Source organism: Protopterus annectens, chromosome 3.part1 (genome assembly GCF_019279795.1).
Source record: "Protopterus annectens isolate FY-2018-M chromosome 3.part1, PAN1.0, whole genome shotgun sequence".
In the NCBI taxonomy this organism is placed as follows: Eukaryota; Metazoa; Chordata; order Ceratodontiformes; family Protopteridae; genus Protopterus; species Protopterus annectens.
This window is the reverse complement of record NC_056732.1, coordinates 127,976,092-128,002,686: the sequence shown is the minus strand read 5'-3', so window position 1 is coordinate 128,002,686 and position 26,595 is coordinate 127,976,092. Positions and strand designations below refer to the sequence as shown.

The 26,595-nt window shown below is 38.9% G+C and overlaps 1 protein-coding gene across 1 annotated transcript in view; it reads right to left on the bottom strand.

The window, feature by feature from the left end:
• Nucleotides 1–26,595, bottom strand: part of C8G (complement C8 gamma chain) — a 161,802-nt gene that overhangs the window by 126,491 nt on the left and 8,716 nt on the right. The window contains exon 2 of the mRNA XM_044066653.1: nt 12,782–12,924. Coding sequence (XP_043922588.1) covers nt 12,782–12,924 — 143 coding nt within the window. The remainder of the gene's footprint in view (nt 1–12,781; nt 12,925–26,595) is intronic.

Here is a 26,595-nt window from a genome sequence, read left to right as displayed (position 1 = left end):
TTATTCTAGCCTTGCTATTCCCATAACTTATATCCCCCTGTCTTTCTTTAGTGAAACTACATACCCCCTTTCTCATTTCTCCTTGACTGAAACAGTTATTAAATCACTTTCAGCAGTTAGTATCTGTGCACAGTCAAGACTGACTCAGTCCACTCAACTGTCTCGTTAGTGTGTTTTGATTTTGCTATAAAAGTGTCCCTGCAAGCAAATAGATATGCATGTAACAGTGAAGTCTGCAGTTTTAACACCAGTCTGTGGGCTATATTTTATGTAAATTACAAATATTATGGCAGCCTAAAACAAAGAACTTTGTCCACTATAATAGCTCCATTTTCTTAGACCACGCAGTCCTATTGGTCCTTTATCCTTTAATGTGCTCCCTTTATTATTTTTAGTAGTCCACTGTCTTCCTTCTTTAAGTTTATTTTTTTTGTTGTGTAACCACATTTAGTTCTGAGACAGTATTTTTCCAGAACTGCACTCAAACATTCTTTCTTACTTTTTCTCATTGTTTTGTTGATCTGTGGAGGTTGGGGTAGCCTTTGGAATTTGCATTTCCAAGTTGACAGAAACTTCCTTACATTACACAGTTGATCAAACAGTCAACATTATCACCATTAGTCAGGTTAAGGTGATACTGGACTAACTCTTCTACTAAAACTGTATCCTAAAGCAACTAAATCAAGACTTTCATCTACTAGTGCAGAGGCCTTTTAAACTGCATTGTTCCTTTTACTTATCTCTCATTGCATACTTGTGGCTGTTTAAGTTCAGTCTCTGATTTTTTTTCTTTTTCCTCTGTCTCTTTACCAAGTTTTCAACCAGCTTCATTTACCCTCACTAACATTCGGGCTCACTCCACTACCCTACCCTACCCCCAATTCCCACCCACTACATCTTACTCTACATTTATACTTCCATAGCACCACCCACATTTTCCTCAAACTAATACCATCAGTTCCTTCCAAAAGAAAAGCAATCAATAGAATTTCTCTCAGTAGTAACAACCACTCTAGTTTGCTACACAAGACTCTCTCAAAATGTCTTAATCCTTGCCCACTTTAATTTTATTTATTTATTTTATTTTACATTTGTTGACTGGGAATGTCTGACTGAGCCAGACCCCTTTTTCAGCAGAGTCCCAGGGAGAAAAGCTCTGTAGTAATATAAACAAACAAAAAATCACAGTTATACTAACAAGGTAGAAACTCAATATGGTGATTCAAGACTAGACTGTGCATACTTGACATTAATAAGGTCAAAAATAAAAAGAAACATCAGAGATGCAAAAAATTATTTAAGTTACTAAAACAGTAGTAATGTCTAAGGAGGTTATTGCAGGGAAGGTAAGGAAGATGAAAGTGTAGGGATAACAGGGATAATAGGAGGGAGGAAGAAGGAAGGAGTAGAATAAAGGAAAGTGTAGAGATGATAGGAGGCAGGGAAAGAAAGGAAGTATTGGGATAAAGGAAGTTGAGGTAGGTGAAAGGGGAGACCATAGAGATTGGATCTCAAGAGGTATGTTAGTTAGATGGTTGTATTCAGGGAGGATAACAGCAATGGCAGATCCATTGTTGTTTGAAATACTCTTAAGTCCAACCTAAATTGTTTGGGATGCTTTAGATTTCTGATTTCAACAGGGAGTTTATTCCAGGCTATAGAAGGATGATAGCTGTATGTACTTTGACCTGATTTAGTTTTGGGTTTAAAAATATTTAATAGATGAGCTCCTGAGATTTCTTGTAGGGGGATAGTGAGAGATGAGAGAAAACAGGGCTGGACAGTAGGCTGGCTGATACAAAACTGAGTTTATGGTTTGGAACTGTAAGAGCAGGAGAAGGTGGGGTAGTTCAACCCAGTTTAAGTCTTTCAGGGATAGACAGTGATGGGATTTATAGGTTTGTTGAGCAGCAGATCTAGCTATGTTATGGTATGTTGCCTCAAACTTGGTTAGTAGAGAGGAGTTTAGTTAGTGAGAATTTGGGAGCAGTATGTTAAGCAGGGTAGAAGGTAAGCATATGTAAGTGTGATTCTAGCTTCATGGGTGAGAAGTTTTTAGTTTCTATATAGGAATCCTAATTTCTGATGAGTTTTCATGATACAATTATTAATGTGATGATCGAATTTTAGCTGATCATCAATGGTAACACCAAGGAGTTTTGTGCTTAATTCAACTGCAATAGGGGTATTGTTAAGTGATATTATAGAAAAGGAAGATTTGATATGGTTAACTGTTTTGGGGAGAAAGAGTAGTAATTTTGTTTTTTTAGGGTTGAAGATGAGCTGATTGTTAGAGAGCCATGTTTCTACTAAATTAAAGGAAGACTGGGTGGCAGATAAGAGTTCAGAGGGAGAATTAGCTATGGTTATAACTGTAGAGTCATCAGCATATTGGACTATGGAAGAATGTGGGCAGGAGGAATAGAGTAAGTTGGTAAAGATATTAAAAAGTAGTGGCCCGAGAATGGGTCCTTGAGGGACACCCATTTTTACTAAAACGGGAGTAGATAATGCAGAGTGCCATCTGACTGATTGCAGCCTGTCTGTGAGATAGCTAGAGAACCATGCAATAGTATCAGGGGAGAAATTAAGATCAGACAATTTGTTCAGTAACAGAGAGTGAGAAACAGTATCAAAGGCCTTTGAGAGATCAAGGAATAGACAGGAGATAAGTTTGTGTTCATCTCTGGCTAAAGAAATAGTGTTAAGGAAGGAGAGAAGAGCAGTAGTGGTGCTATGTTTTGGTCAGAAACCATGCTGTGTAGGAGTGATTATTTTTTCCTGTAAGAGGTGTTGTGTAACTTGCATGTATATGCATTTCTCTAAGACTTTGGAGAGAGGGGAGAGAATAGCAATAGGTCTGGAATTTGAGATTCCAGAGGAGTTACCCCCTTTGTGAATGGGTAGGGTACAGAATTGCTTCCAGATAGATGAGACTTTAGATTCAGAGACAGAGCGATTGATAATGAAAGATACAGGCAGTGCAAGATAGTGAGCAGCTATGAAATTACACCTCTACAACTAACCCTGTACCCTCCTGACATTTTCCAGTCCTAATTTACAACAAAGATAAAACCCAAGTTAAATAAGATGCTCCTAACTCAGATTATTTTATTAGTCCTCCTCACTCTACTAGCCTTCATCACCAGTTATCAAATCCACCTTCTTGAAATACTTAGGAGTTCAAACAATCCTCACAAAGAATATCAAGGTCTACTCAGCCTGTCTTTCTCCATAACACCCTATCTCTACAAACAAACCATATCAGACTTATTTATCTATAAATATCTCAAAACTAAGTATCCAAATTTACAATCAAATACCAAACCAATACCAAATTATAACTGGCCACAATCTTCCCTCTGTAAAATATCAATTCAAAAAAATAGTGGAAATATTCATCCCAACCTAGCTCTCACTGTTCATAAAACCATCACTTCCATCCCCAAAATAAACCAGTCACCTAATACATCTCAACAAAAAACAGAACCAAACTCACTTACTATATATGAACCTAAGATGTATGTGCAATAAAATCCATGACATTCATGCCTACCTTTCCACATATATTCCTGATGTAGTCATATCTACTGAAACCTGGTTAAAAAAGAAATAAAGGACAATTACATCATCCCCCAGGATACAATATACTAGGGTATTATAGACAAAACAAGCATGCAGGTGGTGTAGCAGTCATCTGTAAACATTCCCTAACCATCACCTTACTTCCACAGAAATAACCAAATTTAACAATGCTGAACTTCTAATAACACTCCTAAAAATCAGCAACAGGAAAACTATATGTTTAACAGTAATTTGTATTCCACCAGGAAATAACACTGATACTGCTGAAAGCATCCTGTATTGGATATCCCAACAAATTAACCATGAAACTATAATACTTGGAGACTTCAATATAGACTTGTAGTTCATAAATTCCACTGCCCCCACTGAAACCATAATCGTGTACAACTTCAGACAATTGATAATCATAACTACTAGAATCAACAAAACTTCAGGGAGACACTCAACATTACATTGGATTCTTACAAGCAAACCAGGCAGACTGGCAAAAGTAGGCTGTCTTTCAGATAGCATAAGTGACCACATACCAACATATGTCCTTAGAATTCACCATAGCCTAGATAAACATGTTATTTATAATCAAATACAAAATACAACCAATTTTAGAAAAGATAGTTTCAATGAAACATTAAAACAATATAACTGGAATATACTTAGAACAATGCCACTAGGTACTGCTTTAGAATACTTTAATAACATATTCTTACTGACCCTAAATAATCTAGCACCAGTATATAATAAATGAGTAAATTCCAGCCTCATACCATGGCTGACAAAAGAAACAAAAAAGTCATGATAAAAAGGGATAAAGCCTGAAAAAGTTGGTATAAAAATGTATTTATTTATTTATTTCAGTTTGATGACCAGGGAAGTCCACTGGGCCAAGAAGAGCCCGTTTTCAGTGGAGGCCCAGGGAGATGAGCTCCAAATACGTTACAGACAATTAAACTTACAAATTACAAAATGAATCAATGATATGCAAAAATATACAACAAGAATTGCCACATAAACATGCATACATATAAAGATTAAAATAATGCATCATAAAAATATACAGAGCAGTATAACATACTTCTTGCAGTGGGCAACCCGTATAGTACAGAGTAGGTAATAAAAGCAGTCATATGAAAAAAAAGAAAAATGTCCTGCACTACTAAACTTATTACTGCCCTACTGCACAGCAAGGGACCTCCGTTCTATTAACAAATTCTTATTACTTGCAAATAAGTCAAATAATATTGCAGGAGACTCGCTCTACTCCCACTACTTTGCTAAACTCTGGAATACTATCCCCATGCAAATAAAACTCTACAAAAAACAACATCTTAATCAATCCTGGTCCTGCAGATGCTCATCACAAGGTTTAGACTTTGTTTTCACCACATGATACTCTCCTTAAACAGAATACTCTCAAACTCTCACCAAAATACAAAAACGTTGTATACATAACTGCTGCTTGTACAACCCACTAATCTGCAAGTCTTTAGTAACTTGCATCTATGTAAAATCTTAGAATGTATCAATCTAGCTGTGGTTTGTGTATAAATGTAAATAGAAATGTAACTACTCTGTGTTTAACTGCAACTTAGTATAATGCAATGTTAGCAAATGGAGATTTTCTCCCCGGGCCTCCACTGAAAATGGGTATTTCCCAGTCTGACTTTCCTGGTAAACAGAGACAAATAAATAAATAAAATAATTTAGAAAAAATCAGTTATAGCAATAGAACAAAAAGAAAATCAAAGAAAGTCATAATTAACAAATCATTTGTTGTTAAATAATGCTATAATAAAGAATTGTAAACTGGAAGAATCTAGGTACAGCATGGATAGATTACAAGAACACATCTGACAGCATCCCATATTCACAGATAATGGAATACTTATAGATGTTAAGATACACCCTACATTGATCGATCAGTTGCATTACTGTGACTATGAAGCAGCGGCAAAGCACTTTGCAACAAAACTCTCAAGCATCCAGATTTTTGCCTTGTATTTTTGGTCTGTCAGCGGTAGCATTGTTACCTCACAGCAAGAGGTTCCCCCGTTCGATTCTCGGCTTGGCTTGGGAGTGCCTTCTGTGTGGAGTCTGCATGTCCTCCCCGCGGTTGGGTAGCATTCGAAAGACATGTGTGCATAAATGGGCGTGTCTTCGTTGAAGGTTGAACGTTGAGCTGGCACCTCGGCGTTTTGTAAAAATCTACTGCTAATCATTAGCGGACCGGAGTTCCACTGTGGCGACCCCTTACCGGGAAAAAGCCAAAAGACAAACAACATTTTTGGTCTGTTCCTTATAAAATTTGTAATATTCTGGCAAATCACTGGAGAGTAAAGCCACTAAATCTGGTGAGTCCAACAGGTGGCCCTAGAGCCATAGTCTGGACCAACAAAGCATTTTATCTGGTCTTTGGTATGTCCTATAACAAAACTGTTTTCAAATAGACAGATACATGTTAGACATGTTAACGTGGCCCCCCAAAACCTTGCCAAATATAATAAGTGGCCCTTGCACTGTACAGAAAGTGGCTCCTGAGACAAAAAGGTTGGGCACCCCTGCACTAAATAATCCCTCAGAAAATGCATGCTCACACAAATCCTGTTATTATAGCAATTGTGAGTTTATAAGAGGAATATTTAACATCTGTCTGAATTTTTGGGCATTAGTTTCCCCCCACATAATTTTAAGCTTTATCCGGATTTTTATGCTAAAAGGTAGAGGTATGCTTTGCAGCTAAGTTATAAGAAAGGGCAAATTACTATCTTAGAGATAATAATTCAAAGGAGGGTATTCCAGGGTGATTCTTTATTATTGCTGTTGTTTTTTCTTGCCCTTAACCCATTAAGCTGTTTACTTAACTGATTAGGTTATGGTTTTGGTTACAGTTTAACTCCCAGAAACCAACCAAAGACATCTCATGTGCATGTGTGGATGATTTAAAATTGTTTAGTTCATCAGGTAAGGAGCTGAAAGCATAACTACAAATGGTTAAAATTTCTTGGATGATATAAGAATAACATTTGGTCTTGATAAATGTGCAAACGTAACAAGAAAATATCGACCTGAGACAGGAATATGATATAAAAGAACTTGAGCAGGAGGGAATTTATAAATATTTCGGAATAGGTGAAGGGCCAACAATAAAACATGAACAAATGAGAATAAAGCTCATTAAGGAATACTTCAGAAGAGTAAATCTGATATTGAAACCTGCCCTGACATCTAGGAATAAAGTCCAAGCTGTAAATCAGTTTGCTGTTCCTGTTTACTTACCCCTTTGTTGTGATTGACTGATGCCAAAAATTATTGAAGCAGCTGGACATGAAAACAAGAAAAATGCTTCATGCTTATCAATTGATACATAAAAAATAGATTATAACAAAATTATATATTCCTTGCTCAGAAGGATATATGAGCCTCCCCAAAACTGACTACATATATAGATCATATAATCATGGACTGCATATACGTTTGCTGACCTTAACAGATCCAAACACAGTGACATTTTTAAAGCATTAGGAGAAAGTCTGTGCTTAGTTTAGCAGAAGCATTTCAGAATAATGTGAGAATGGAAATCAAACCAGAAGTGGAAAAAAATCAGACTGCAACTGAAAATACCATAAAATAAAAGAAAGAACATAAGGAAAATTATCAGATGAGAAGGAACATTGGAAAGTCCATAAATAAAGTACAGAAATCTTCTGGAACATCCTCATGTTGACTAAGATTTGACACAGGAATGGTTAAGGAGAAGTAAACTAATCTGAAATAATCCACCCCACTCTGAAATAAAAAGAACCAAAAAAAAAACTTTCTCAACAAAGAACACCACTCTAAAACTTAGTCTCCCTAGTGTGGTCTCCTAAAAAAGGACTGGAATCGGAAAACAAGTGCCTGAATCACATAATTTTACAAATGCCTTCTACCAGCACCTGCAGGACTGCATGGATATCATGCTACAACACAAAGCAAGCCCAACCAAAGCCAAGAGCCAGCAAAGTCCTGTGGACCCCAGCCATAAATAAACTCTACAACAACAAAGATAGCAAGCAAACAAGATAGAGGAAAAATAAGTAAAAGGTAAGACAAATAATCTAAATAAGTAAAAAAAAAAGCTCTCATCAAAAAAAAAAAAAGAGAATAAAATAGCTAAAGAAAAAAAAAGAAATCAATAAGGCCTTCTAGCCTTTATTAAGAATATAAGGAAACCTAGGAAGAATCAGAACACTACTAGTCCAAAATAGAAAAAATGATGATCCTACAGACATTCCTTGCCAACATAGCTGCTGACAGGTTCAGTGCAGTGCAACCTCCCCCCCCCCCCCCAATAAGATATCTATACCAACAACAAAGAGCCCCCAAACATCTGCAAGAGCCAAATGAGCCCCACTCCTTCTCCCAAAAAAAACACAGCATCCATGGGACCCTGATGTGTCTCCAGGCTGTCTCCAGAGAACTCAAAACCCACAGCTAGGACAGCTGTGTAGCAGCAAAGTTTCATCAAAGTCTTACCTCTGGATCAGTGCAGGGACTGCAACTGTGGTCCCCACTCTGGTCCCAAGGTGCGCGGTGCCTCCTCCACCCTCCCCCTATAGCTTGACCCATTATCCACCAAAATTTCAAGACCACAGAGAGGGACTATAAATACCTCATCTGCAAAGCCATAGGGACTTTGGAATTGACAGACTTTGAAAGACATAAGGCATTTTGCCAGATCATGCCTTTTTGTTTTGTTTTTTTTCAACAAAACAGAGTGCCAGAGGAAGGATTGATGAGGGATACAGCCTACCTCAGCCTACAGCCTACCCTCGATCCAATCCAGGCCATATACAACACCCCATCAGCTTAAATGTTAAAAAAAACTCATCTTAAATGTTAAAAGCAACCAACAAGTTAAATGTTACCCACAGGGTCAGAGTTGCTGTTGCCCATGTCAGGAGTGACAGCTGTCACAAGTGGTGTCCCACAGGGTATCAGTCTGGGCAGTCCACAGTTTTGGCATCTACTCCAATCCTCTTCAACACGTCCCAGTTTTAGAGGGTTTAAAAGTTTGCAGATGACTGCAAACTGGGAGCCATAGTAAAGAAAAACACAGCAGCACAGATATCCTTCAGGAAGGGTCTCACAGAAAGGATAACTGGTGCCAGACCAGAAAAGGTAAAGTTAAATGCCAAAAATGCATAACCATACAAAAATGCAAAAAAGTTTACCCCTAAAAAAAACAAGGTTACTCTAAAGCTACCAAATAGGTCAAGAAGACTGAAGGGAGAAGAGGGGTTATCAGGTTGATAGGACCCAGGGTTGGGGACCATGTAGCTAAAGTCACCCGACACCCATGTAGCTAAAGTAGTTAGGAATCAATTCTACATTGCCCATCTAGATTATCATCTATATAGTCTCCCTTACTCATCACTCATCAGACCATGATTTCTCATCACCATCAGACCAATGATCTGACCCGACACTTGCAGCGATGTATCTGGAGGCACAACAAAAGCACCTGGAAAAAAGGAAACTCAAAAAAAAACCAAAACCAAAAATATGTCTGAAGAAACTGTATGAGCTCAGCTGACACCAGCTCTCTGGGCTTCATCACACACACGCGCTTTAAGGCCTTGGCCCCTACATACAAACCCATTTGATGAATATTGCTCAAATTCAAAAAATCTAGATCCATCGAGGGGGGCTAGGCAGGAGACAAAACCTATTTTAAACATTATGAGGGAGGAGGGATAGAGGGATAGGAATTCATCACCCAAAGACAAAGTGCTGTATGCTGTGGAACAAAATCATGTGAGGCAGAGCACCTTGCAACACTGTTCAAGAGAAATCTTGACAATGGATGGGAGAGAGCAGATATACCCAGGATTACCTCAGTGTCACTGCCTCGACAGAGGCACAAAAAATAATAGGTATAGTTCCCCATACTAAAGGGGGTGGCGTAAACCACAAAGCGAGGCTAGAGGCTTGTAAATGCCCTCGGGCAGATAGCCTAGTATGAACCTATGAACCTATGAACCTAAGTGAACTGAAGGCAAAAGATGAATGGTTAATAATGCAGCCCAAGATAGTGAACAACATACACTTTAGTTTATAAAGTCCATTGAAAATATAAACTGACAAATGCAGGTTCTGTAAAGAACTGGAAACAGTCGCACATCCCATTGCTGGTGCAATACACTCATGGTAGTGGGTCTGTATACTGAAAGACATATAATGTGGCAAGGCTGTTGCACTGGGAATTGTGTAGACACTACAATATAGAATAGCTGAGAAGCATGTGAAACATGAAACATCCCACATTACAAAGAATAATGAAGTGATTAGCCATTACCAGCAATGCAAAAAATAAATGCAAAAAAAACAGAGTAATCCATGAAAAAAGCAGTGTTGAGCATTGAAATTTCTACAAACAGTAATTACAATGTCTTACATACAGAGACAGAGTCATAAAATACCAGAATTTGTAAGCAGAAACAAAAACTGTGTGCAAGAAAGATCCCATACAGCTCCAAGAGTAACAGGAAAACAGGACTAATAAAAAAACATATCTATAACCAAATGGGAGAGGTTATTTTGAGCACAAAAAGGGAAACTGACTAAATTTAAAATGGTCTGCAAGGGCAGCAAGCCTAGTACTTACGAATAAGAAAGAAATTACAGCTGTACTTAAATATGCTACCAATACACATAACCCAGTATAAACTACAGGAGGAGTCCATTCTGGACACATTGTGGCTGCTGAGGAGCGCACAGTTGGCTAAAAAAAAATGACAAAATCAATTTCATGAACTTTGATCATACCTTGACTTAGGAATGTGGTCTATTCTTGTTATGGTATTTAAAACACAAAATTTGGAGAAATTAAACTGAGTATATGTGTGGCTTAGTATTCATTAATTTCCTATTCAGGGTCATAGGTATTTGGAACTTCTCCTGGCATGCAGAGGTATAAGGCATAAAACTAATCTTGAGCAACATGTCAGTCCATTGTAGGATACAATTTCCAACCCCCCCCCCACCCACCCACACACACACACACACACACACACACACACATATGCTACACAACAAGCCTATGTACAGTTCAGAGAATCATCACTTTGATATATCATCTTGTCTTTAGGATGTGGGTAAAAAATGGAGCTTCCAGTGGAAACCCACACAGATACAGACTGGGACATATAAATTCTGTACAGAACGCAAGCCAGCTGGAACATATGCTGGTGAGCTAAGTGATGTAACTCAGCAATGTTTAAAACTGGTGTGCTGCCCTCATATTTTATCGTATGGATGAAGTATCCTTGATAAGTTTGCTAGGCCTAAAGTATATATTCTTTGTCCTTTGCCCCATACTAACACCATTTAAGAAGGCCGAGGAATAATGATTCAGTTTTCCATTATGTATACATACCTGGTTTTGCAGCATGTGTGTGTAGATAAAATGGCTTTTTATTAGGTTGGTTAATGAGGTCATAGTTGCTGTTAAAATTCAAAGGATCAGTGATGTAAGGAGCTGAGGTGTTTGCTTTATATCAGAATTTTCATTCGACTGGTTGGGTGTCTGTGGTAGTGTGTCGGGAATAATGCATGGCCAGTTTATGTAAGTGTGTACACCCAAGGACTTAGTTGGTAAGGCAGTACATGAGAATGCGTTTCATTCTAGTTGGTAAAATCAGTCCACTGTCTGGTAGAAAATTCCTTAGTTTCATGTGTAGCCTCGATTAAAGTCAAAATTGTCACATATTCCTTACCTCTGGGCATAAAGATACACACAAATGCAACTTCACCTACAGGCTAAAGCCACTGATTCTTTGAGGGGCAGCTCATATCTAAGGGTGGGTGGGTATACACTTCGACATCTGTATTGGTAGCAATGAGGTCAGCTTTACAGAGCTACAGTGAAAATGACCTTATCAGAAAGGAATGGAAAGTCCTACTGCAATAAGTTTTGAGGTGAGGTACTACAGAAGTGTTCAGAATTTGAACCAATACATATTAAAGTTTAGACATATTTTGAACAAATGATGAAATAGCTATAGTCTTGTAGTGAAAGCAGAAACCCTGCTGAAAGGTATTCTTATATATCTGCGTGTAAAAGAATGAAACTGTTCTAGAACTGTTGGTAATAAGTTGAAATGTGTGTGGGGCAGGGTCTTCAGTTTGTTTTGGAAGGGCTACTACAAGATGACAGGTAAAAGTCTGAGGAGCAGTGCTGAGGAAGAAGCATTACATCCTTTCTTTTTTAATGTTATTCTTTTTGCAGAAAGAAGAAATGGATACTTCAATTTAATGCTTTCATAGTGGGTCTGCTTCAAGTACTCTCATGCCATTTGCTTGCAGTACACTTCCTCACTGACATTCACTCATTTTGGCAAGTACACTAACTCAGTTTCCATTAGATAAGCATCCCCCCCAATGCCCGACCTCATCATAATATCTAGCCCTACCATAACTCTGATCCTAACCACAAAAACTCCCACCCAGACCCTAACCCTAACATCCCTGATCGCTCACTAAACCTAAAATCCCGTTGCTCCTCCTTAAACTTAAACCCCCTCCTCACTCCCCTTCCGGACATACCTAGCCCATGAGCATGCAAGCAATTGTAGTTAGTGTGTGCAGCTGTTTGGCTGACCTCATACTTGAGTTTGAAAGTTAGCTGATGCTCACGTGAGCTTGTAGTGCCCCTTTCATAATTAGATGCTAGTCGACTTGGGTAGGACCTGCCAGTGCTGTGGACTTGAATAGTGACTGCTGGGAGATTAAGCATTCATTAATGTGATGCAACACATTAAAATACATAAATAAGAAACATCAAGCTAAGCAGTGATGGTAGACAGGCTATACCATATCTTTTGGGAATAGAATATTCCACCTTATTGCACATGATTACATTTGAGTGGGCCTTTATTTTAGTTTGATGTTGTACACAGAAAACATTTTCAGCAGATTGTTGTTGTTTTTTATGTAATTTATTATTTGTGTACCAAACAGGTTTGATGCAGTTTCTCTAAGCAATTCATCTGTCTTATATTTTTTTTCAAAGTTAGACATACTTCACGTGTTACTGAATGCAGTTTTATATACACTGTGCATTAATGAGTCACTACTCTAAAAGGCAGAGAAAGAATAGTCTGTAATCTCTGTTTACATTATAGTAGCAGACCTGTTTACAACATTCAGAAATACCTACAGCTTCCTGAAGGTGCTGACAGCATGATTGTTCTCGACTGGCATCTGGGATACCACCATGGCTGTTGCTTCTGTCTGGTGGTTATACTCCCTCAGGTAGTTGCATTCTGAAGCCACTCCAATGAGGTACCACTTCCCGGAAAACTAACAAAAGGACAAAATATATACTGAATGCTGACCACAAACACTAAAACAGAATGAGCTCTGTTGTCAATAGGATAACAAAAATGTTGCACTATTATTTGCTTGCTTTTCTTTAAAAATTAACAACCACATATAACTTTTTTCCCACTCTTTCTTGATCTCTCTCTCTCCATAATGAATATTCTTATCTGTTCAAATCTTTTTTTTTATTTATTTAAAATCTTCAGCCTAAAGAAAGTGCTATAACATTTATAAAATGTGCAGACCTTTGAAGAGCACAAGTTTAGAGACAGCAGTATAGCCCCATGATCCTTTTTTCAATGTCTCTTGCATTTTTTTTCACTGTCCTGTTTCTAGCGGTTTGTAATAATAATAATCCTACGCACACCTTTACAAATGGTGCAAACACTGAACTCTGTATCCTTTATTTGTGCTTTTCATAACAGAGGCAGAGATTATCTGTGTTGTTTTTTGTATGCTTCCATTTTTGTAGCATCCCACCTGGAAAGCGGTCTCCAGAAATGAACAACAGTACAGTGTGAGAACACATTTATAATGTACATTCAGGGACAAAGAGACACCCCTTTAGTCCTTTTGTCTGCTGGTAGCAGCTTCTCCTAGATGCACCGATGAACACTAGTGATCTTATTCCCCTTGGCACACTGGTTAGGAGCAGCTCTGTGGATAACAGGACACACACAATGTGCTACAGATGTGAATTTCATTGTCCATCCTTAATTTGCATCCTTTGTGAGTGCAAGTAAATAACTTAATAAAATCAAAACTGCATGGAATTAAGTTCTTGGGTATATGGTAAATCATATCAGTTTATAACTGATGCTCACTTACATCTAGGTCAGTTAATACATTAACTCCTAGACTTCTTCCCAATGCCAATGATGCAACAGTGTTTGATTTCTAACAAAATCGCTAGCTTCTATGAGCTATGTACATTAATTCAAACATCATTCTTTTGTCCGCAGTGGTGCAGCGGTAGCATTGTTGCCTCACAGCAAGAGGTTCTCCCGTTCGATTCTCAGCTAGAGTGTGGGAGTGCCTTATGTGTGGAGTCTGCATGTCCTCCCTGCAGGTCGAGTTGCGTTCCAAAAGACATGCGTGAATGGGCATGCCTTTGTTGAAGGTTGGGCATTGAGCTGACAAATCAGCACCTTGCAAATCTACTGCCAATCATTAGCGGACCGGAGTTCCGCTGTGGCAACCCCTAACCGGGAAAAGCCGAAAGACAAACAACAACAACTTTTGTACTTTGTACTAAGGTTTAAGGGGAGGCAGAAATTGAGCACTTAATGTAGTGCTGGACTGATAACAGTTATAAAGAAGGAAAATGTATGTAATGCATAATGTATGTAAATAAAAAAATGTTAACACAGCTTGTTTTCTTTTCTGTTAATATGTGGATGCCTCTTTCTTAAGTGATACTTTAATAAAGGTGTTCAAAAGTGATATATCAACGTATTTTGTGCCACAGCTCTCAGTATCATCAAGAATGCCTGATATTCTGATAATGTATCATTCTTTCTCTGTTTTAGTGTATCTTCCTTTGAAGAAGTATATGGTATTATACCTAAGCTTTTACATTACATTGAAGTAATGGCATGTGACTGATCTGAATGAGTAGTTTGAAGTGTTTCTGATTAAACATTGATAGTTTTGAAAACTCAGAAACTGAGACATTCATTTTTTTAATGCTCTGATATGATGTGTAGAATACAAATAAAATTGAGTCCTTAGATAAGATTTTGGAAGAATCAGAAACTGTGAGTTGCTCAGAATCAATCATTAAGTCAAAGGCTTCTGCTTGTCTGGCTTTTTAGAAAAATCTGATGACTTCTGAAATTTACATTTGTTTCTGCTTTGAATCAGTCAGTTGTTTTCATCATTTCTTTATCATAGAAATAACTGTTTTGCTTAACCTTGATGTAAAATAAAAAGTTGCATTTCTTATGCAGAAGCAGATCTGATATGCTATCGTGGACTTTGCTGCTGTAAAAAAAAAAAAGTAAAGTCAGCTTTAATTTGTCTTCAATAACTTTTAACAGCAAAATGAAGATCCTCTGCTTGGACTCGAGTTTCTGTGGCTATTATTTCTCAACTGTTCTCATGTATGTATATATATATATATATATATATATATATATATATATATATATATATATATTTATATATATATATATATATATATATATATATATATATATATATATATATATATATATATATATATATGTATATATTTATGGGTTCTGTACAATTTATCAAGTGCACAGGTCATTGAATGCAGTTTCTGGTGTCAGAATTGGTCAAATGAAGTACTTGTTGAATGCAGAAAGAAACAAATTGTGCAATGTAAAACATTTTCTGTATGGTCATGGCTAGGAGTGAGAAATGCTGAATATGGTAAATGGGAGTGGACAGTCATGCAAAAACATTTGTTTATATCAAAAGTTTTTGGTAAATGTTAATGGGTTAGGGCTTCATAGGTTTATAAATTAGTACTTGTGGGTCATTTTAAGTCTAGCCAAATTACCCTATCTGAGGATCAAACCCTGTGGCTTGTATCTGTAAGGTAAACACCTTAACCATTATGCTACCCTATCTCCCAACAAGGTTAGAGTATGGGCTAGGGAGGTGATAGATGTTTTGCTATGCTTGCGTACTGATATTTGTAAGGCATGCACGTGTGTGTGTGTGTGTGTGTGTGTGTGTGTGTGTGTGCGTGTGTGTGTGTGTGTGTGTGCCTTGGTTGGTGCTACTGTTAGGGGAAGGGTGGCTAGTAACCTAATTCTTACGGTTGAAGATGGGTGCAGACATGAGTAAGGTAGTGCCAATCACAAAATGATACCGTTACTACAGTTTATACCCTACTGGCATGCAGTGCTACAATGCTGTTGTTTTAGTTTAAAAGAATGTTCTTCTTTTAAGCTGTAACAAACTGCTTCCTACATATGTAGCAGACAGATGCTCCAATTTAAACCCTGCCTGCTCATAGCTACGGTGCTCAGGTTTTATTTGTAAACATTTTTTTTTTTTTTACAGTGTAGCAAACACAGTGGGCTACAGTGCTTAGGTTTTACTGCAAACACAATACCAGCTTTTATAAGCCAGTTCTGTATTAAAGTCTGTGCCCCCTAAAACTTTGCACCCAGGGCAGCAGTCGCCCCTCTCGCCCACTTTATCTACAGCTCTGGTCTACTGTTATGGTAAGTGTACTGTACTGTAGGTATCATTCAGTAGTCTTACCTATATGGTTGATTTCTCTAGCTTACTACATTTGGGAGGTGGAAGGAGAAGAGTCTAGGAGCCCCTGGAGAGGCTTATAGCACTTTGTAAAAGTATGTGTAGAGGACCAGCTAACAGCTTCAAGAATACTTCTAGAATCCAACCTTTTTCTAAAAAGCCATAGATGAAGTCAAGGCCCTGGTACAGTGAGCCTTGACCCTGCTTGGAATAGTTTTGTTGTGGTGAGTATAATGTATTGAAAGAGGAGGATCAATGGGCAGACATGCTGAAATGTCTGATAAATGAACCTTGGTAGAGGAGTAAGAAAGGCCAAAGGATACTAACTCACACAAACACTGTAAAACCAGAGAACAAGTGTAAGTCCTTGATTTTGGGTATTTCCAAAATTCTTCTTAGCACCACCATTGCTATTTCATGTAAAACGTCTGTTTACCTACATTTTGATAAGACTGTTCATTTTGTTTCTTACCAAAACTGGATGAGGAATTAGAGAATCCCTTGGAAAATTTGGAAAAAAGAGGGATGAAAAATCTTACAGATTCCCTGTATCAACTTACCACTTTCATCACACTTTGATCATCTCTGCAGCAGAGGGGCCAAAATATAAATCTCTATCCAAAGGAGAACTTAAACTCTCATTTTTTAACATCACCTGGGTGATTCTGAGAATGCAGCCATGCAAACCTCCTCAAAATAGTACAAGTAGCCATAACCCTTGAAGGAGTATCGACAGAATCATACACACACTGTATGCAATCAGTAGTGACTTGAAAAATAAAATCAATTATTTTAAAGCATTTTTTCCTCACAAGAAAAAATGCAGAAAAAAACATTCCTCATAATTTCACAGTCACCCTGGCAACTCAAAATTCTGAAAGTCGGCATTGCAGAAGCGTACATTGTTCTCATACTTATCAATAATCTTCCCATCCTTATCAGAAATAGTAACATTGGAATTAACTAACTGTTTAGCAGTAGAAGGATTAACTAAAGCTATAGCTGCTGGATCAAGTGTGAGAAGAGTGTATAAAAATGTAAATGACTGAGGAACCTTATACATCCTATCTGCCTTTTTAGGGGTAGCTGGATGACCCTCGGGAAAATTGCAGGCAGTAACTCACACACATCCTCCAAAGCTGACAGAACTGGAGGAATTGGTGTAGGTTCTGGAAATTCCTTCTGTAACAGCTTGTAATAGTTTCTTAGGGACTAAGAAACATCAGTGTTCTCCCACTAAAAACACTGGCACATTCTAGAAATAGTCTCAGAGAAGGAGAAACTCCCCCAGGAAGAGTCAGAAACTGAGCTGTCCGTTGAGTCTGAATCTAAAATCTGAGGAGAAAATACTGCATCTGTCCCTACATTCTCCTGTCCAGATTCAGAATCTTGAATCTCTTCAGCAAAGTAGATATCCCTTTTTCTTTTACCAGAAACTACTTTACAAGAAGTATCAATAACCTGAATTTAACCCTGAGCCAGACCCAGTAAACTATTCATCTATAAGGAATTTGTGGATGACTAGATACATGTTTACTTTGCTGTTTCCTTCTGACAGGAAAATGAGACCCTCATTGTTGTTAATGGCAGCAACTGGTTTCCCGGGGATGGGCACAATATTCTGACAAAACAGGGAGGCCTTCCCTGTTCCCTCTCCCAGAACTGGCAAGAGTGGCCCTCCTTTACCCACTGCAGGGACCCCAACAGCTGCATAGGATGTGGCTAACACCCCACCCATAGTGGCTATAGGTGCTACACCAGAGGAATCCTGGGTAAAAGATGAGTGGTCTGAGGTACAACAAATGGCACAGTAGAGTCACCCACCTGTGGCTGAGGAAAATTGATAGCCTGCTGTGATGGCAAAGGCTCTTTGCTTAAGTTTTTTCTTTTGTGGATGGCAGAAGGACTAACCATGGGACAAACAGTTTGTTCCATAGTCAAGTAAAAAAGATGCCTCTTTCCTGGGCAAATGCCAGTAAAAACAAAGTCTTTAAAAAATGTCACTTTTTTCACAGACAAACACGGGAAAAAAGCACTTTAAACCACTTTTCCAGCCTCACAAAGTAAAATAAACACAATTTCTCCATTTAATAAATCAGTTACTTTAAGCAACTTTTAACCTGATAGGGGGAAAAGCGCTGACATTTTAAAAGTACAGTGCAGTCTCATGTCAGTACATTAAAATACAAACTGCTACCTTTAAATTAACTTTCCTGAAGAGAAAAATATCAATAACAAACAAATTATTAAAAGTTTTGTCCAAGGGGAACTTATCTGCCCAGCAAGGGAACACCACAAGCTAACTGTTCTTCCTCAAAAGCCTCTGAGGTGCATAGTTTTTGGCAGCAGTAAAGCTCTGAAGTGCTTTGTGGCCAGACTTGTCTTTTAGTCAGCTCAGCTCAAACTGCCTGACAGTTTGGGTGTGTGAAAGATGCCCTGAAGCTTTGAAAGCTGGCTGGTTAGCAGTGATCAATACGATGATTATCACATAGTACAGTGTTGTCCTGTCATGAATGGACAACTGAAAGCAAAAGGTGATTGGAGAGTAGTACAGATAGTGCGTTGATGCATTTGAGAAGAGGAAGTTAATTTGAGTAAACGGATACTGGCTGGGAAAACAACAAGCCTTCAGAAATAAGAGTCCTGCTAACAATGTTAGTAAGAAAATGTTGCTATATGTTTTATAGATTTCGTTGATAAATCGTATTATTTTGCATAGCTTAGAGAAGAAGTTAAAGAGAAGACATTGATAAGAAAAGGGGGACGTGCATGAACTGTGTAAAATGGTCAAAGAAGAAAACTAGACATATGAAGATGACTCCATAGTGGGAAACTAAGGATTAGGGCTATATACAGTGCATCAGTCACAGGACTGAAGATGACGGTTTACTAAGAAGTGCTATTTTATGTTTCTATAAATGTATGATTATATTCAAGTAGGTGATATTGTTATTGGAAAGTGTTTGCTGCAACTGGACTAAGAACTGATCTGAAAAAAGACTGAAGCAATTTTCAAAGTATGTCATGGTTTTGGACAATGAAAATGATTACATCACACCATATAAAAAGATGAGGGCAATATGCTATTTAATCACAGCATATGATTTATTTAACTGTAATGTATGATATTGTTCTTCTTGATCAAGAAGAAAAAGGATCCTCCCAATTCCACCCCCCAAAAAATCCTTTTGTAACTGGCATCAAACGATCTCCTTGCTACCGTTACAAGTACACACACAACACTACAAGCAACTATAGGCAGTCATTTATATAGGCACAATATCAGTGCAATGACTGTAATTACTGCATTTGTAATCTAGCAATAACTCTTCTGAGGTACCAGTTTGTGCCCCATAACAACTTGCACCCATGCAGCCACTCCTTTTGCCCCACCCCAGCTATGGCACTATTTACAATGTTATAATACGTCATGTCTTAGATGGATTGACATACTAATGGTTAAAGGGAAGAATAGAAACAGCTCTAAGCAAGTATTTATGTGGGTGAAAGAAAGGATAAGATTAAGTACCAATAATGGGTTTTAACTGATGAGCATGGCAAAAAAACATTTATTTACTTGGTTTAGGGCTTTCATTCTAACACTAAAGAACTGCCTCCTAACAATATTTTAGTAGTATGTAGTATGCCTTTAATATGTATTCTTATTACTGATGAAGTGAATGTCTGTAATGTGATGTGGTGTTTACTATTTAAATGCTGAAGAACAAGAAGGGAGGAAGATGAAGAAGACAACTAGCCATGAAGTGTGCAATTCGGAAAAACAGAAGGGATGGGAATTGCCAGATTTTGTTAGGGGTCACTTATTTAAATATACAACAAAGATTAGGGGAATACAGTAATGGCAATCTAAGCTGGGCCAAGTAGGAATCATGAGAGACAGAAGAACAGGGTGGAATCTTTAGGAAAGTGGAAAACAATGCAAGTGCTACTGTGGCAAAATATACTAAGAACAGAAGGGGGTAAGGAAAGCTGATCCTTGGTAAAGGAGCTCACGATTAGATGGTTGAAATTGGGATACGAAGAAGGAAGATTTGGTTGTGGCATCAGATAGAAGCTGATACAGTAAAATATAAGTTAAGTAGGTGGAATGATAGTAAACGGGTAGATTTTAAAAAGTTCCAGGAGAGAAAGGAATAATTTGGGTAAGTAAAGTAGATTGGTTATTTTATTGTGTTTGGTGAAGAAAACAAGTTAGGAAAAAATAAACATAGGCAGCAGCAGGACGGAGGACTAGTTCATAGGTTGGTACTAGGCTATCGGCCCTAGGGCCTATACAAGTCTAGTGAAGTTGTCTCACTGCAGACTTCACTTTCTAGAAGTGGACAGGGGTTCTATGGGTAGCAAGGAGGGGAGTCCATGTGTTATGACAGTCTTGTGAAGTATGCAGGGCAGATTTAACTAGGTTGTATACTTTGCAAGCTGTACCACTGAATATGAACCTAAGTTACAAGTCTTTGTAGCTATGCTTTCTAAACTGTTCAGTGTGCCAAGTCCTGAGATCATGTAGCTGCATTTTGTAAGCTGTTCCTAATATTTTACAAATAAGCAGTTTTAAAAATCAGACTATAATTTTCAGCCAGATTTACTAAACGTGATAGTGTAGGGCACTATCCCAACCCCCACCCCCAATGCATTGTGTTGTTTGTCTCACGCATTCAAAAGAGACGATAAAGTGGTGTACAGGTTCACAATATTTATTGTACATAAACATTGTCAGGAACTGTAACTGGAACAAGTATTTAGGCTAACTGACTCACATGTTACTTCAAACACTCTCACATGTGCATCTCCATTAATGCCTGCATTCCCTCGAATGACTGTACAAAATGGCACTGTTCTCGTACGTGCTCAATATTTATATGCATGTGCTGTCTAACTACAGTGACTCACTAAGAATATTGCACATAATGACCTACATCCTCACTCTTTGATTTGTTCAACATGTGATAGGACAATAAGACAGTGTATATGCTAGATAACATTCCAGTATTAATAAATCAAACTCAAGTCCAAATCGCTGTGTATTTTGGATTGAGTTTGGAAATTCTACCCGACCTGGTTATGTGAAAGCTTTGACCAGGTTTAGCAACAGGGACAGTCTCTGGGAATTCTTCTCAATAGGAATTTCAGGGATAACATCAGGATTATCTGAGGAAAATACACTACCCTGCGAATTTGGAACAACTGTAAGGTCGCTGTGAGAAATAGACTTTGGCATAGACAATGTGCTGAGTCACTGGTTCAGCAAATGGAAGTGTGTGTCTTTGGTTTCTTCTATATTCCATTCCCTTCGACTGAACAATATAGGATTTTAGCTCCTCACATTTTTGATGATACCCACTCAGTCGTAACCTTTGGCTTGTTTGCATCCTTACGATTTCTCCTTGTCCTAGTGGACTAAGAGGTTTGCTAGATTTATCATAGTACAACTTTTGTGGCAGACATTTCATGAAAAGTTGGGTTTTGATTACTTTGTTGTTCTTTGCATTTGGAATCAATAGTTGTTTACTGATCGGTAAGGTTGTTCTCTCCTGTCTAGACATTTCTAAATAGGTGAACCAAACAAGTTATCTTGGGGAATGTTTCTCAGCTTGAGAAGGTTAAGGAAAACATTGATACCATCTTTCTCAGATTTCTCTAACAGACATTTTGCACTTTGGACTGCATGCTCAGCTAATCCATTGGACAGGGGTACTCAGGACTAATAGTAATATAGAGAAAGTCCCAAGCCTCAGCAAATTTCTTGAACTGCTGACTGGTAAACTGCTTACCATTGTCAGATACAACTTTGTGCGAATTACCATGCACAGAAAAATCTCTCTTCAAATTTGTAACGACAGTGTTAAATGTGAGATTAGGCAGAAGGTCAATTTCAAACCAATTCAAGTAAGAGTCTACTAACACTAAGTAATGCTGACCGTTCCATTCAAAAATATCAGTAGTAACCGTTGCCATGGTAATTCAGAAATCTGGTGTAGCTGATGCAGTCTAATACTACTGCAGATAGAACATGCTAGTTTCCTTCAATATATCTTCTGACATAGAAGGCCAAAATACTATGCCTGTTGCCCTTCTTTTGGTTGACTCAGTACCCGGGTGACCACAATATAAAATATAGATAAATTCCTGTTGTAATGCTGAATAACCACTTTAGGACGTTTCATAATGATTCCATCATGAGCTTGTCTTGGTAAGGAAAATACCTCTGTATGTCAAGTGGTAAACTGTTTTTTTTCCTTGACTGATAAAACATTTCAGCTTTTGAAGAACAGGGTCTAAAGCTGTGTGATTTCTGAGTTCATCAAGACATGATAAGGAAAAACTTCTGACTTCCATACCTTCAAAGTCTGCTTTCTTATTGTCATGCTGTTCTGCTGTTTGTCTGGGTGCTCTTTACATAACATCTGCAAGGTAAAGATATTTGCCTTTAATATAGACAATATTGAAATTTTAACATCATGCGCTGCAGACGTGCTGGGACTGAATTTATTGGCTTTTTCAGGTTTGTCACTAGAGGTTGGTGATCAGTCTCTATTTGAACAGGTTTGCCATAAATATGATCACTGAACTTCTAACATGGGAGAACACTACTGCCAAAAGCTATTTTTCAATATGTGCATACTGCATCTCAGTTTGGGTTAAAGTTCTGGATGCACAGGCTACTCGTGTGCCTTCTTGAAGACCTGCTGCACCAAGACCATACTTTGAAGCATCACATGAAAGAGTTACTGGTTTGTGAGCATCATAATATCTGAAAGTGGGGTGGACTGGCAATTTTCTGTTTCAAAACTTCAAATGCTCTTTGGTGGTGTTCTAAACAGGACCAGTTTACATTTTTGCATGTCAGCTCACATAACAGTGCTGAAGGTTCACTGAAGTCTGGGATGAACTTTCCTAAATAGTTGACCATATCAAGAAAACATTGCATAGAAGTGACATTGTCTGGAGCTATCATCTCAAAGAATTGCAGCTTGCTTAGAGAGTTCTGGTTTTAAGCCAGAACTAGTAAACAAATGACCCACATAAGTAACTTCTTTCAGCTTGAATTTACATTTCTGAGGATTCAGTTTAAGATTGATTTCATGTGCATGGTCTAGAATGTTCTTAAGGTTTCTATCATGTTCGTCTCCACCATAGCCCCCTAAAATAATGTCATCTACTAAGATAGCACACGAATAACCTGAAAATATTTGTTCCATCGCGCGTTGAAAGACTTCACTGGCAGAATTTATCCAAATGGCATTCTCAAAAATCTGTACCTTCCAAATGGCATACTGAAAGTAGTAAACAATGAAGATTTTTAATCCAGCAAAATCTGCCAAAACAAGCTTTTTGTGTCTAAGACTGAAAAAAATAGCGGCAGTTGGCATGAGAGTGGCTACTTCTACTGTGTGCATCAGATGATAAGGATGTTTAAGCGTTTTGTTTAAATCTCTTGGATCAATACATATTCGAATATCATCTGAGCTTTTCTTATGATCTACAGCCATGGAGGATACCCATTCAGTTGGTTCTTTTACTAGAGTTACCACACCTAAATTCACCATTTTATCTAGTGCTGTTTTCACTTTGCTCTGCATTGCTACCAGTACCTTCCTGGCTGGTCTTACAACTGAGCTTACTTCACAGTTTAACTTCAAGGAATATGTGACTGATAGTTTGCCAAACTCATCTTTGAAAACATCAGCATATTCATGAAAAATAATCTGTGTAAAACAGTCGTGGTTGTTTAGACTTATATGGTGGACTTCCTCACTAAATGAAATAAGTCCCATTCTCAAACTGTCTTTGAGGCCTAAGAGTGACTGTATGTGTCTTTTGACTATGTAAAACTGCAAGTCATAGCTGTTCCCAGCAGAATGGCACATGAGAAAGTACAGTTGTATACACTTACCATAAATGTAGATGTTCAAGTGTATTCACTGTTGTAGTCATCACATCTGGGTTATCCCTGCCAGGGCAGCCCTTGGCCGGCCCGAATACCAGAGACTTAGTATTTCTGTGTCAGTTGCTGTCACTTGAGGACTGACGTCAGGTCGTCAGTACTATAACGTAAGGCAGCTGATGCCATTAGTCCAGTTTTTCTTGCCCTAGCCTACCAGGAGCCCCCAAAATAGGAGGCCAGGTTCTGGTGGAAGAACCCACCAGTGGAAAATAAATATCAATATGTCCCTTGTAAGGAAAGAACAACAAGGAAGAAAGAGAAAAAAAGGGGATGGAGGGAGGGAAACCAGGACTGCAACAGTGAATACATTTGAACATCTACATTTATGGTAAGTGTACACAACTGTACTATATTCTTCATGTTTCACTGTTACAGTCATCACATTTGGGTAGATTCCCAAAGCTGAGGAACTGGGTGGAGGTAGTCAAGGAAACTAGGGGCTGGCTAGGATGCCATTCAAAGACTGCAGAGGCAAACCCTGCCCTGGAGGATGTCCCTGGTGGGGACTCCTCTGAGGAAAGCTGCAGAGGTGGAGGCTGCTCTGGTGGAGTGTGTCCTGACCCCCTTGAGGGGAGGGTTTCCATGCTGTTTGTAATAGAAATGGATGCAGTGTGCTATCCATTTGGAAATGGTTTGCTTGGAGATGGCTTTGCCTTCTGCCCCTGTAGCAAAGCTAACCAGCAATTGATCAGACTTTCTGAAGGATTTAGTCCTGTCCAGATAGAATCTGAGCTGTCTATGCACATCTAGAGAGTGAAGAATCCTTTCCCCTTGTTCTGGGATTAGGAAAGAAGGTGGTCAAATGAATGAATTGGTTGAGAGCCACACTGAACACCACCTTGGGCATGAAGAATGGGTTAGTTCTGAGGGATACCCTGTCTGCATGGAAGATGATGAAAGGTTCCTCAGCCATGAGTGCTTGCAGCTCAGAAACCCTTCTGGCTGAAGTGATGGCCAGAAAGAATGCTGTCTTCCAGGAGAGAAATTGTGGCTCTGTAGAAGAAGCTGTTTCAAAAGGGGGCAGGGTGAGTTTTTCAAGACAAAGTTAAGGTCCCACATTGGTGTTGGTGCCCTTCTGGGGGGGCCTCAAGTTGCTAGCCCCTCTGAGGAACTGTTTGATCAAAGGGTGTGAAAAAATGGACTGCTCAGTGGGAAAATGAGCAGAAATAGCAGAGGCATGAATTTTTATAGAGGAGAAAGAGAGACCATTGTGTAGTAGGTCAGCTATGTAATCCAGGATGAGATGGATGGAGGGCTAGGCCATATTGGCTCCCTTAGCCTGGATCCAGGTGCAGAACCTTTTCCATTTATCTGCATAAGACTTTCTGGTGCTAGGACATCTGGCCTCACAGATAACATCCAGAACCTGTTTACTGAGGATGGCAGATTGGTTCAGGGTTAGGGAATAAGGCAAGCTGCCAAACTGAGTGTCTGCAATTGGGGATGCATGAATTCCCCTTCCCTCTGGGTCAGGAGGTTTGGAATCTGAGGAAGATGCCATGGAGGCAGCGGGGACAGGCTGCGCAACAAGGTGTACCAGTGTTGTCGGGGCCAGTCTGGAAGTATAAGAATGGTCCTTGGGTTTTCCTCCCTTATTTTGAGCAGTACTCTGGGGATGAAAGGAAGGAGGAAAGGCATAGACCAAGAGATTGACCCAGGGGAAGGACAGGGCATCCACTTTCCAAGCCATGCAGTGATGCTCCCTGGTGCAGAATTTGCTGAGCTGATGGTTGGTGTGGGAGACAAATAGGTCGACATTCGGGGTTCCCTATTTCTGAGTTATTAGGGTAAAGGTACTTCTGTTGAGTTGCTACTCGTGGGTCCAGAAGGTTTCTGCTCAGTTGGTTGAGTTGAGAGAGCCTGGTAGGAATTGTGCTGACAGGTCTAGTTGCATGGAAGAGGCTGTGAGCCAAAGGGTCACGGTTAGCCTGCATAGAGGGTAAGAGTGAGTCCCTCCCTGCTTGTTGATATACCACTTCACAGTGGTGTTTGTTTTGATCAGGAGAACCCCTGGAGAGAGAATGGGTTTGAAAGCTATCAAGGCATGCTGCACAGCCGTCATCTCTTTTTGATTGATGTGCAGAGGGATTTGTTGTGGGCTCCATTGGCCCTGTATGCACCTGCCATCCAGTTGTGCACCCCAAGTGGATTCTGATGTGTCTGTGGTGAGGGTCTGGGTGGTGGGGGTGGGGAGAAGGGCAGTCCTTTGTTGTGGGAGCTGGGTCTATATTATATTCTCGAAAGCCAACAATATCGGAGCTGATATTGTCGACATGAGAATAGTGAAAGCGGAGAACATTGAACGTGTAAATGGAAATCTCTGTAAGGGGAGATTTCCATTTACTGCAATGTAGTGCAGTCTCAGAGTTGGTATATTTAAGTAGCGGGGCTGTGGGGGGTGCAGTGGTGTTTGCCCTCCTGCTTAAACCCGTTAGGGTACTTCTTTA